This window comes from Artibeus jamaicensis, unplaced genomic scaffold, assembly GCF_021234435.1.
Source record: "Artibeus jamaicensis isolate MK-2021 breed Jamaican fruit bat unplaced genomic scaffold, CSHL_Jam_final scaffold_1964, whole genome shotgun sequence".
Classification (NCBI taxonomy): Eukaryota; Metazoa; Chordata; class Mammalia; order Chiroptera; family Phyllostomidae; genus Artibeus; species Artibeus jamaicensis.
Window position 1 is genome coordinate 13278775 of NW_026522030.1, and position 12230 is coordinate 13291004.

General features: G+C 38.8%; 1 protein-coding gene across 8 annotated transcripts in view; it reads right to left on the bottom strand.

The window, feature by feature from the left end:
- FKTN (fukutin) overlaps positions 1-11201 on the bottom strand; it is a 43175-nt gene extending 31974 nt beyond the window's left edge. For 4 of the 8 annotated variants that reach the window (XR_008389920.1, XR_008389921.1, XM_037152702.2 and 1 more), the window contains exons 1-4: positions 11020-11154; positions 5628-5834; positions 4704-4763; positions 752-955 (exon numbers count right to left, since the gene is read on the bottom strand). Coding sequence is in view for 5 of the 8 variants with exons in the window: in XM_037152702.2 (XP_037008597.2) it covers positions 752-955; positions 4704-4763; positions 5628-5732 (369 nt within the window). In the remaining 3 variants the exon portion in view is untranslated. The other 4 variants (XM_037152701.2, XM_053656394.1, XM_037152703.2 and 1 more) reach the window with 4 other exon arrangements.
- Between the last annotated feature and the right edge of the window lie 1029 nt (positions 11202-12230).

Sequence of the window (12230 nt, forward strand, 5' to 3'; positions counted from 1 at the left end):
GAGACATATGAACATAGTTCTGGACAGTGAGCTCAAAGTAGCTGAGCAAAATTTTACTTCAAAAGAGGAATAGGATCGTCATCCCTTCCTGTCCTCACCCTGCCTTGAACATGAGCATGACGCCCGGGGCTATACCAGCTATCTTGTAAAGATTAAAGAAAAGAAAAATGAACATCAGTGATGCCAGGCCTGACGTCACTGGGCAGAATTAACACCAAAAGCCACCAATCTTTTGACTTCTTGTCATACAAGAAAAATAAAGTCCCTATTTGCTTAATCTATTATTAGAATTTTTTAATTTTTCAGTTACAGTTGACATTCCATATTATATTAGTTTCAGCTGAGTGGCTGGACATTTATGTAACTTATGATGTGGTTGGACATTTATGTAACTTATGATGTGGTCCCCCAATAAGTCTCTACCCCTAACATCACATGTAGTTATAACAATATTGTTGACTATATTCCCTATGCTGTTCTTCACATGCTTAAGCTATTACTAACTGTGTTGTTACTTACAGCTGAATATATTCCTGATATAATGTATAAAAAGCTTTTAGAAAAATTTTTTTTCAAATTAAAAATTTTTAATTTTAATTGTTGTTCAAGTACAGTTTTTTTGTCTTTTACTCCCATCCCAGCCCACCCCTGCAGCTTTTAGAAAAAATTTAAATGTTTTATATTTTAAACTGGTATTCTCTCACACTATTTTGTAAAAGGCTTTCTATCATCTGAAAGCAAATCATCTTACCTCATTCTTCCACAGGTGATACTGCAGTGCAAACGTAGTAAAGTCCCTTGGGACACAGAAAAAGCTGCATTCTGAAGGGGCTCCATGAGAAGTATTTTTGACTTGTTCAAAGTTTTTATTAATCAAATCCAGAATCAAAGGATCGATAAGGAACACAGGCACATTTTGGCTCGATGTTAGTGTGATGAATTTTTTAACTGCACGCTGTTGAGGGGAAAAGAATCTCCTTAATTCTACGAAACCAATACAATAATCTTAGTAAATACTATTCAGTGATCTCATCAGTATATAGTGTTTACTCAATAGACACCACCCCTATTATGCTAAAATAATAATAACACCCGTTCCCGACTCACAATCTAATGAGGAAGATGAACAAATATTTACAAATCAAGGTAAAATACATGCAATATATTATAAAGTACAGAACAGTAAGCTACTAATTAACTGTACAACAAAAGGATCAGAAAATCTCTGTAGAGAAAGTCTACAGAAAGGAATCTGTATCAGAAAGGAAACTTCAAGCTTACAAATTATTCTCTTGGTATTAGCTATTTTTTTAAGCAAAAGTGGAAGATGAACTACTTCATCTTTCAGCTTTTAAAAATCAGTCACGGCAACCTATGCAAAACCAAATCAATTTTACATGCCACTTTCCTTCGTATTTGAGGTACTGCTTAATAAGCTTTCTCAGCAAAAGACCCCAACTAAAATACATTGCCTGCTTGACCATTCCCATATACAGTTTGACTCTCTAATAATATTGTAATATTTTAAAACATTATTGTGTTGGGCAGTAAGTAGAGCACTAAAAAAAGTATATTTTAAAATTAGAATAGAAACAGACTAAATTGCATTGAGTAAATAATACCTAAAAGTAGCAAAAATAAATAGAATAAAGGGTGCACATTATTGCTTAAAAGCCTAGTTCAATGAAAGCAAGTATGATCTCAAAGGATGTATGGCCTTCAAAAGTGAAAGAAAATGATAGAAACCCATCCTTTGTGAACACAGATGCAACAATACTCAACAAGGCCTGAAAATAAATTCCAACAGTTTTTTTTAAAGAGACCAAAACAAAAAAGTAAATATCATGACCAGCTAGGATTTATCCCAGAAAAAAAGACAGCATTTGAAAATCAATGAAGTTCATTATATCAACAGCATAAAGGGGGAAAGTCTATAAGAATTTCAATACAGAAAAAGTATTTGACAAAATTCAATACCTATTCATAGCAAAGAAGTCTCGGTAAACCAGGAATAGAACACGTCGTCAATTTGATAAAAAGTATGAACAAAAAAATCTATCAATGAATTGTAGAAGTTCTTTTTATCTACTATCTCTCATAGATACTAGTTTATTTTTGTGAGATAAGTTTGAAAATATTTTCTAGTCTGTGGCATATCCATTTTTTTAATGCTATCTTTTGATGAGAAGTTTTTAAAATTTTTTTAAAGATTTTAAATTTATTTATCTTTAGAGGGGAAGGGAAGAAGAGAGGGAGAGAAATACCAATGTATGGTTGCCTCTCATGCATCTTCTGCTGGGAACTGGCCTGCAACCCAGGCATATGCTCTGACTGGGAATCGAACCTCAATCCTCTGGCCTGCGCTCAATCCACTGAGCTACATCAGCCAGGGCAAGAAGTTTTAAATTTTGATAGCCTAATCAATGTTGTTGCTTTTCGGTTCTTGCTTTCTGTGCTTTATACTAGGAGAATGAAAGAAAGACATACATGATTTTGGAAGAAAAATGATGACAGATTCTAGCACAAATAAGGTGCTTACTAAGTAGTTATCGAAAGATACTCAGCTTGGTGTTAAATACAAACATGAGGAGCACATATATGGCTTCGCTATGATTATTAATATCAATATAGCTTAGGGCAAGGTCAAGGAGAGATTCTACAACTCACCTTCTAAATATGCCTTCTGGGTTGTTATCAATGCAATCATCAATGCTCTTTGGAAACAGACGTTCAATTGACTCTAAATCCAATTAATCCTAAATCAACATGACTATTACCATCTGGCCTTCAGTAATTCATTTCATTTACAAGAAAGAAAAATGTCTGTTTGAAAACAGGATACACTGCCACTAGAACAGCCTATTCACCTGCCGGTGTACACAGTTTTATCAGAACCTAAAAGGGCTGGTGAAGGCTTCTGAGTGAAAGGTTAGCTCCTAATGATGGTTATTTTTTCCCTAAGTGCTCTCAAGTAACCTGTTTAATAATTCATCCTAGAATTTTATCAGAGCTCAGTGTCATACTTATCGATCAGAGTTCACCTGTGAGTCCTTCTAAAATATTAGAACAAAAAGTGTTTCAGTTCTCCCTTACCTGCAATTTTGCAACTATTATAAAGAGTGAGTTTTAGTACTGTGAGCTGCTCTTTTAAGTTTTGGCTCATGTACCTTGGACGTGAACCCTTTTTTAAAAAAAACAACATTATTTTCTTCCTCCTCAAGGATCATTCCTTGAATGAAAAAGATGGGGCTGTTCTAATCTTCTCTATTATGTTACACTTTAAATGAAATACAATTTCCATTTTAAAATGTACAATGAGTATGTACCCCTGCTGACTGCTTTATATAGAGAGAAGGTTTTGAAAGTGTTGTTGGTTAATCAAAAGTAAATTAAAGTCCCACTGAAGAGATTTCAGCTTTAAAACTTTTTCTGAACATGCTCTTTCAGTTTACATATGATGACTCAATAAATAGAAAACTTGGAAAATTTGTATCACCTCAAATATCCTCATATTTTAGAATGTTGAAATTTATGATCGAGAACCTCCATTATCATCAGATGGGTCTGCTTCCTGGCTATTAGATACTGAATTCCACGTTTCAATAAAGCCGGTCCAAGTATTACATGTGTGTTTTTCTTCAGGGTGAGATGGAGGGTAAGTAGTGCTGGACAGAACACAAAACATGTCCCCTTTTCTTTCATCTGCTAGAGTCTTTACAATTGTGACTGGAGGGTGTGAATTCCAAGTGTACCATGCTTCCCTTTCCCCTCGGACTGTCCTAAGTTCCCAGAGTGAAACAGCTACTATTTTTAGTAAATTAAAAGTTCACATTGAAATATCTATGGATGGTGTCGGGGGAGCACTATACTTATCAGGGGGATCGGTAAGTTATTTTGATGTCTAACACTATGCTCTATGTGTGAAACGCGTGTAATATTGAATGTCAACTATAACTGAAACGCTTTCTTTAATGTTTTAAGGTTCACACTGATACAATACTTGCAGACTTGATAGCTGAGGAGCCTAATAATACAATATCCCAGACTTGACCCTTAAAAGAGTGGTTCATATCCAATTGTCACCAATGACCTAAAATTATCACCACTACTTTATTGCTACTAGTGATTTGAAAATCTACAGCCTTTGGCTAAACAGAAGCCAAAGACTGAAAAACATCTGGTCATATCCAAAATGTATACTAACAAGATAAATGTAATTTTATAAGAAACTATGTTTTATAAATGTGCCAGGCTCTGAAATTTGTAAACCAAAACAGGGATGTATTGTAATACTGCTAGTTTTTCCTTATCTTATAAAGGAAACATGTTGAATAGATTTTTTCCCTCATCATTATTTCATAGTTCAATTCTTAGAAACATATATATTCATTTACCACTATAGTGAGGGTTTGGAGGCAAAGAGAATCTGGACTGAGTCACTTATTAGCAAACTACCCTGAATCTCTCCAAGCTAACGAAGGATGACAATGTACTGACTCATTAGCGTTTCCATAAGGACTAAATGAGATACTGCATAGAAAGCACTTCCCACAGGCCCTGCCACTTCCCCTCCACCACAGTCCCCGACTCCTCAGCAAGGCAGCCATTATCTTTGCCATCATTCAACAACTACTTATTGAGTGTTTAACCAGGCAGACTAAAATGAACACTGTAATTAGGAAGTGCTTGCTTATTGTACATACCCACTGTATGCTATCAAATCCAATTCGGCTTCCTTTGGATTTTGATAAACCAGCTCCATTCTAGGAAGATAACGAAAGAACATTTTAGTAAATCCAAAGCCCCATAACCAGCATGCAACATTACATTTAGGGGAGGCATGAGATTCAAACTATGTAACTGGCTCATAATCATTACTAAGCATTCAGAAAATACCTATTCTCATGTAGTCAAGAGCTAAGAATTCTACAATTATACAACTAGCCAAGATCGAAAACAATGACCGACTGCAGTAAATTAATTAGGTTATTAAACAGTAAAGTATAGATGGCCGACATCTCTAAACTAATTAATTTCCATCTAATAAATAGTAAACTCTTGGCTCTTCCAAATCTCGTATCAGGCCTTATCCATTCAGCTCCATATTCCTAACTTCGGCTCATCTGCACCCACTGGGTTAGTGTGTGTTAGTACGCCTTGGCCAAGTGGTAAGAAAGGATAATATTTACTGAGCAGCTCCTCAGTGTACTGTGTCTGACATTTCCATATATGACTTATGTATTCTCATGTATCCCACATAACAATCCCACATAACAATCCTAAAAAAAAGTAGACATTATTTCTGTTTCGGACAGTTCCAGTGCCCACAGTTTTCCTAACATAAATCATATTTCAAAAGTTGAGGTTTTAAAAATGGATTAAACATCACTGAAATCTAGGACCTTTGATATTGAATGTGCTATTACAATAACATTGCTTGAAAAACATAATAACATAACACTTTTGAATTGCTTGCTACACCCACAGAGAGGAAAATTGCAGTAAGAAATATATCTGCAAAAATTTGAGAAACTGTGACTAATTTATGTGCTGCCAAAGGGAACTATGTTAGGAAAATATATCGCTAAAATGATGCCTAATGACAAGAAAGGAGGAAAAAAAGCTACCTTTGCTGATAAATAGTGCTTGTAGTAGTACAACTGAAATAGCAGAAATGCAGAACTGGTCAAAGTTAAAAGCGCCAAAATCACGTTCTTATTGATTCTACTCATCAGTTTGCGGTGCTCCTTTGGTCGTCTTTTGAAAGTAACTCAGCGGGTTTCATCTTTTTGGATAAGGAGATAATCTTGTTTTCGGTGAACAAAAAGATATATCTAAAGAGACAAAAACCTGACTTTAGTTTTTCACTTCTAATAATTAGCAACAGAAGAAAAAGTTATTTGAAGTTTATAGAACATTCTTTGACTTGGTAATTTCTTATACTACAGAAATAATCAGTTTCGGGACCGAACATTAAAGAACAAGTACGCTGCCCTGACCAGTGTGGCTCAGGTGGCTGGGCAGCGTCCTGCGAAAGTGAAAGGTCGCCGGTTCAATTCCCAGTCAGGGCACATGCCTGGGTTGCAGGATCAGTCCCGGGTCGATATTTCTCTTTCACCTCAATGTTTCTCTCCCTCCATTTCTCCCTCCTTTTCCCTCTCACTAAAACGAAATAATTCTTTTGAAAGAACAAAAATGTTTATCACGGCATTCTTTGCAAATGCAAAGAGCAAAAACCCTAAGTGGGATATTTATAAAAACCGACCGGCAGAGACTGGTTTTCTGCCCCAGAATGTCTGACTCAGCAGGCCTGGTGTGGGGACCCTGAATTTGCATTTCTGACAAGTTCCTAGGTGCTGCTGCTGCCTGAACCAAGACCCACTTGCACAGGCAGAAGAAACTGAGAAAGTTTTTGGTCAAGGAACATCTGTATGAAAGCTCTTCGTTTTCTGTGACCTAGGATGTGATCAGTTTTTACAAATGTCCCAGCTGTGTTTTCAGTTTTTCTAAGCGCAAAGGCCTGGATAAAAATTTTCGTTCCTTCATGTTTAGTCCCATCTGGTTATTTCTTTAAGAAATTTAATATAATTCTATTCCTTCTTCCTTCCTCTCTACTCTTTGATTCTGGTTAAATATGCAGGGTCTGGCAGAAGTTAACACCTGCTTGAGTGTGGTTGGGAGGGTAGTGATATGGGTGTAATAATTTATAGTTTTAATTGGAACATTTCACCTAAAATGTCATTCGGTGTACTTGAGTGTGATATTGTATGTTACAGAATTACATACTTATGATTTTATAATTAAAAAAGGGGGGGTGTTATTTGTGCCAGATCTCGTATTTTGTTCTCCAATGGTTTATCTTTATTCCTTTAAATACACTAAAAATAATGTCTAAACTCCGTCTTTTGTTCTCCAGCTAAAAATAAGAGTAAACAACAAATTTATACTACCTCTTGCCTTCCCTCTCAGTTTTTACTAGTTATTTCTACCTTGTTACAGTTCTATTATATTCTTAACTACAAATCTCCGTTATATTTGCCTTATTCTTTTTTTTTTTAAGATTTTATTTATTTATCTTTAGAGAGGAAGGGAAGGAGAGAGGGAGAGAAATATCAATGTGTGGTTGCCTCTCATGAGTCCCCTGCTGGGAACTGGCCTGCAACCCAGGGATGTGCCCTGACTGGGAATCGAACCACGATTGTGTGGTTCGCAGGCCCGCACTCAATCCACTGAGCTACACCAGCCAGGGCTTGGCCTTATTCTTAACTATGTTCCTGGCCCTCCTTTTGAGGTGCCATCCCTGTTCATTTCCTGGATGGCTGATACTCATCTTCTTGCGGTTTGTGAAAAGGAACTTATGGGTACTATTTACCTTGAGTTCTAGCCTTATTCAAAAAATGGTTGTCAACTGAGTTTGGTTTTGAGGTCACATTTTCTTTCTCCTTATAAGGTTCATACCACTTTCCTCTAATGCTAAATATTCCACTGACAGTATCTGATCCTTCCCCCAGCACTCCTTTATAGGTAAGTTGTTTGAATGGGATGAGCAAAGAACACACTCCTTATCTTTGAAATTCAATTTTTAAAAAACTAGTAAGTAATGATGTTCATGCCTGTATATTAGTTTTCCTCACTGTGCGCCCTATCAGTCTGTACAATCAAGATTTCTTTTGTCTGTGCAAAGTTTTTTTAAGTTATATGTTTGAATATTTTTTTGTTCCAATGTTTAATTCTGTATTTCCAGAACTACAAATAAGCACCTGCTTCATCTCCTTTCATTCCCATCTCACTGGTGGCAGATGAAACCCACACACAAACATGAAGGAAGCTGAACAGGATGGGAAGTACAAGCGAGTTCTCAGGCTTATAGCCAAGAGCAGCATTTCATACTCTTCCCACCTCCCATCTGCCCTTTCACATCATCACTGGTCCTTTAAAGGTGACGGCATAGAAGACTTTGCCACCTGCCTTATCCTGACAACCTACCCACCACCATCACTCTTTTGAGAATCATCTGGATAGAGATCTGTTTGAAAGAATGTCTAACTACCTGACATTTTTATTCCACTTCTCCCCACTCCTGCCTTCTGGTTCACCTATCCTGATGTCAGAAGCCCTCAGCCAAGAAATGACCAGCTCTGACACCCAACTTAGGTTCACAAGATGGTGCGTGCTAAACTGGTCCCCTCCATGCTACTGACCTATTGTGGGACATTGGGAAATGAGAGGGACGCATGGGTGGTATAAATCAGACAGAACTGAGATTCAAATATCTGAATACTGCAAAATGAAACAGAGAAGAAAGACAGTAGCATTAGGCAAAGGCATGTTTAGAGAGATGAAGTAGCAAATTGAAAAGTATAAAGAAAAAATGCTTCTGATAATATATGCAGGGTTAAAACAAGAAGAAAAACCCCAACATTTTCAGCTGTTCTAAGCCATGCAGGGCCTACTAAATGTTTAAAAATTCTTTTCTTATTCTGTGGCTCAATTAACAAATGCTCATTTCCTACGGAGTAATAGAATGATGTTAAACCAGGTTATTTTTAATTAAGTCAAGTCTTCCCGTCAGGAATTCATTGCTTCATTGAGACCATCTGGGTACTGATCTTAGTAAAACTATAAAGCTAATAGACTGAGACACAGGGCTCAAAGGGTATCAATACTTGGCAGAACACATATGAAAGTGTGAATACATGTACATATGTAATATCTGGATGAATGTTCACATGATATCTCTAGGTCAGCAGAATTGGGTTGATCTTTATATCGTCCCGTATGCTTTTCTATACTCTTCCAATATTTTAATAATAAACATATATTATATCCACAAACAATATAATCATAAATAAAAACATTTGATAGGTAGTAACAGTAGCTTAATAACCACCACATTTGCTACTTGAAAGTATGGTCCTCGGACCAGAAACATCAGCACCATGTTGGAGCTTGCCAAAAATACAGAATTTCCAGGCCCTACTACAGACCCGCTAACTCAGAATCTACAGTTTAACAAGATCCTCAGGTGATTCACATGTATATTAACACTTGAAAATTACTAGTCTGCAAGCTGAGACCTTCATGTAAAGATAGAGGTAACGTCTGTCTTGTTTCCTATATCCTTATGACCCAGTACTGCTTAAGGCATTTAAATATTTGTTGAATAAATATGTAAATATTATTACTATTGAGTAGACAATTAGAAAGACAGTAGAGATTATTATACCTATTTGAGTTATCTGCTTTCAGCCAAATTTTCAGAAGTAGGTGATTTTTTTTTTTGCTGTAAATGTTGTTAAATTATTTTAATGGCCGTGTTGGCCTCAATTCTTTCTTAAAAGGAGCCCTTGCTCTTAGCTCTGAGACCCACATGTTTCCTTCAGTCATTTCACCAGCCCTCTATCTATTGGGCTCATGTTATATTTATTCTCTGTACAATCCAGCCCTCAGAGCAAATTCAATTTCAAGGTTTTAACTACAACCTCTGAGGGAAAACTTGTTATTTAAGTTCCAGTCTATAAACAGAAAAACCCGTCTGCATATATTTCCAACTTAGTTTCCTCGACCTCAGATTTATCATGTTCAAAAGTACCAATTTTATTCTCCATCCTCTAGCTCCCTCCGTCCTCACACACTCATGTTTTACAGAAGAAGGACCACCTAGGCCAACACCACTTTACAGAGAACAGGGCCTGGAATTAAATGAGAGCCCAAGGGACTAGTTACTGGCAATACCGTGGCTACAATTTAAATTACCTTACTCCCCATACACTACTGCAATCTGGAAATCTAACAGAGTGCCCACTTTTGTCAATACCATTCAAATTCATTTTTTAGAAAACCTGGTTCAAAATAGCAATCACCTAGATCCAAGAAATCAAGTCCTGTGTATTGCTGACATTTCTCTCATTCCTTTTTTCTTCCTTTTCAGAACATCCTGTACTTCCACTTTGGGTCCCTTCAACAGCTGCCGCCATCCTTCCCAAATCCTCTGTTCTCTCAAAATCTACCTCCACGAATAGATTAACATATGAATGCCTCGTCCTGACTTCTCTATCTTTATCCACAGTGTTCAGCACAGCTGGCTCCTGATGATTCAAATCCTATCCACCCTCACAGTGTAGCTCATCCCAGCTTTTCCCACTGGGCTTCCCTCTCTTCGCAATTTCTATCTCTCTGCTCCATCGCTCACTTTGGTATGTTACAGGCTGATGTTCATTCTTTGGAAACCTGCAATCTTCGAAGGCAGAAAGAACCTGGTATCATCTAGGTTTCCTCTATACCTCTGAGAAAACTGAGGGGCTGAGAGAAGTGACTTGCCTCATGTCTCTTGAGAAATTGGTGACAGCGATGAAATCTAAACTCAGTTCTCCGGACCCCTACCCGAAGCTTCCGACAGTCACCTCCACACACATCCTGTTTTCCCCGACACGCCCCAGCTGATACTGCAAACTAAAGGGTGACGTCAAAGCCGTATGAAATTTTAGCATGGCTAGCAGTATCCACCTCATTATAAAGCACATAAAGGGAAATGCATCAGTTAAAAAAAATTCCTCCAAATAAACTAAACGTTGAACGCACGGGGAAAGCACCGCAAGGGAAAAGGCATGGATAATGCAATTACAGATAATGCCATCTGTAAAGCTGTGTAGCTCCCCAGTGCCCACGGAAGAACTCCAAGCTCCTTCACAGGGCATCCAGGTCCTTCTCAGCTGAGACCTTGGCCTTCCCCTTCCCGCACCCATCCCTCAGTCATTACCCTACCACGCAGTGCTGCCAAACCTGGTAGCTCCGTTCACGCTCCTGTGCCTTTGCACACACTGGTCTGACAACCTGCAGTGCTGTCCCCCACCTGCCCCCCAGATGCTCTCGCAAAACCCGAGGTGGTTCTCGCGGCCCCGCTCAAACGCCACTACCCCAATCGGGTCCTACAGGGGTCTCTCGATCGCCCTCCGAAACTGCACAAGTCCCAGTATGAAGATTTCACTTACTGCAGCCCTCTGCCCCGACCGCACTTACTCGGTGGCCAGCCTCGACGGCCGTGGTCGGGAGGTGCCCAGAATGCTGGGGGTGCCCAGTGAGGGCACCCGAGCCACGGGGGATACCTGCCTAAAGGAACCCGCCCAGTCCAGCAACCCAGCTGAGCCTCCCAAACCTTACCTCTCCCGACAGCTGCGGCAAGTCTGCTTTACGGCACTCACAGCAACCGCTGCAAAAGGGGCCGTCAAGCGCAGAGTCGCTACGACTGGTCCCGCGGTAGCATCAGAAAAGCTCCCACGGTTGTGACCCCGGCCTCAGCTTGACCGCAGCTCCTGCCACTCCCTCCCATCCCCGCTCCCTCGACCCCTCTCCGTCCCTCCTGGAAGTTTACTGAGTCCTGGTGATTTCCCAGCTTTTGAGACCTAACCATTTAGTTAAAGCCTTTCTCTCTCTTGCTAACGACAGCAGGGCACCGAGGTAACCTGATTTTAGCAAGAGACCAAAAATTGGAGAGGCACAGAGTAACAGCAGGATTTGCCAGAAAAAGCATAGGATGCCAGTTAAATGTGATTTTCAGGCAATGAATAATTTTTCAGTGCGTGTGTTACGCAGAAGAGATTGAGAGTTGCTCCCTGAATTCGGTTTGGGTACCGGCAGGTGAGATGGGTACAGAGTGGGGAACAGCAGCTGCGTTTACCTTCGCTCTGGCGGATCAGGTCAGGTTTAGGTCAGGAAATGGACACGTGCAATGTTCTCTAACTTTTAACAGTGAAATCCAAAGGATCAGATATCAGTAAGTTTTGATATGAATTTTTGACATAAAGCATGAAACAAATCACTGTAACTTTATTTCTACAAAAATTACTCTGACCAGTTTATGTCAAAACTTAGTTTTCTCCTCACGGTATTTGTCTTCTAAACTTTGATCTTTGGAAAAGTATAAAATGCTAAGTCTTCTTATTTCTCAGGGTTATGATTCATACCAGTTTCTTGTTTTTCCTTCCAGAAAATGTGTATTCATACAGAATATCAGGACTCTGTAGAAGTCCTCTTATTACTTATAACTACTCCTATATTCTTAGAGCTAGTAGTTGGTAGGTTAATCAGAAAAGTAAGTTAACACCCAGAAGAAGGCTGTTTTCACACATTGACAGGATCATCAGTGTGGGACGCAGGTGCTAACTTTAAGGACCCCAAAATGGGAAAATTTGAGCATCCAAGTAAGGAACTGCTATTGAGTGAAACACATC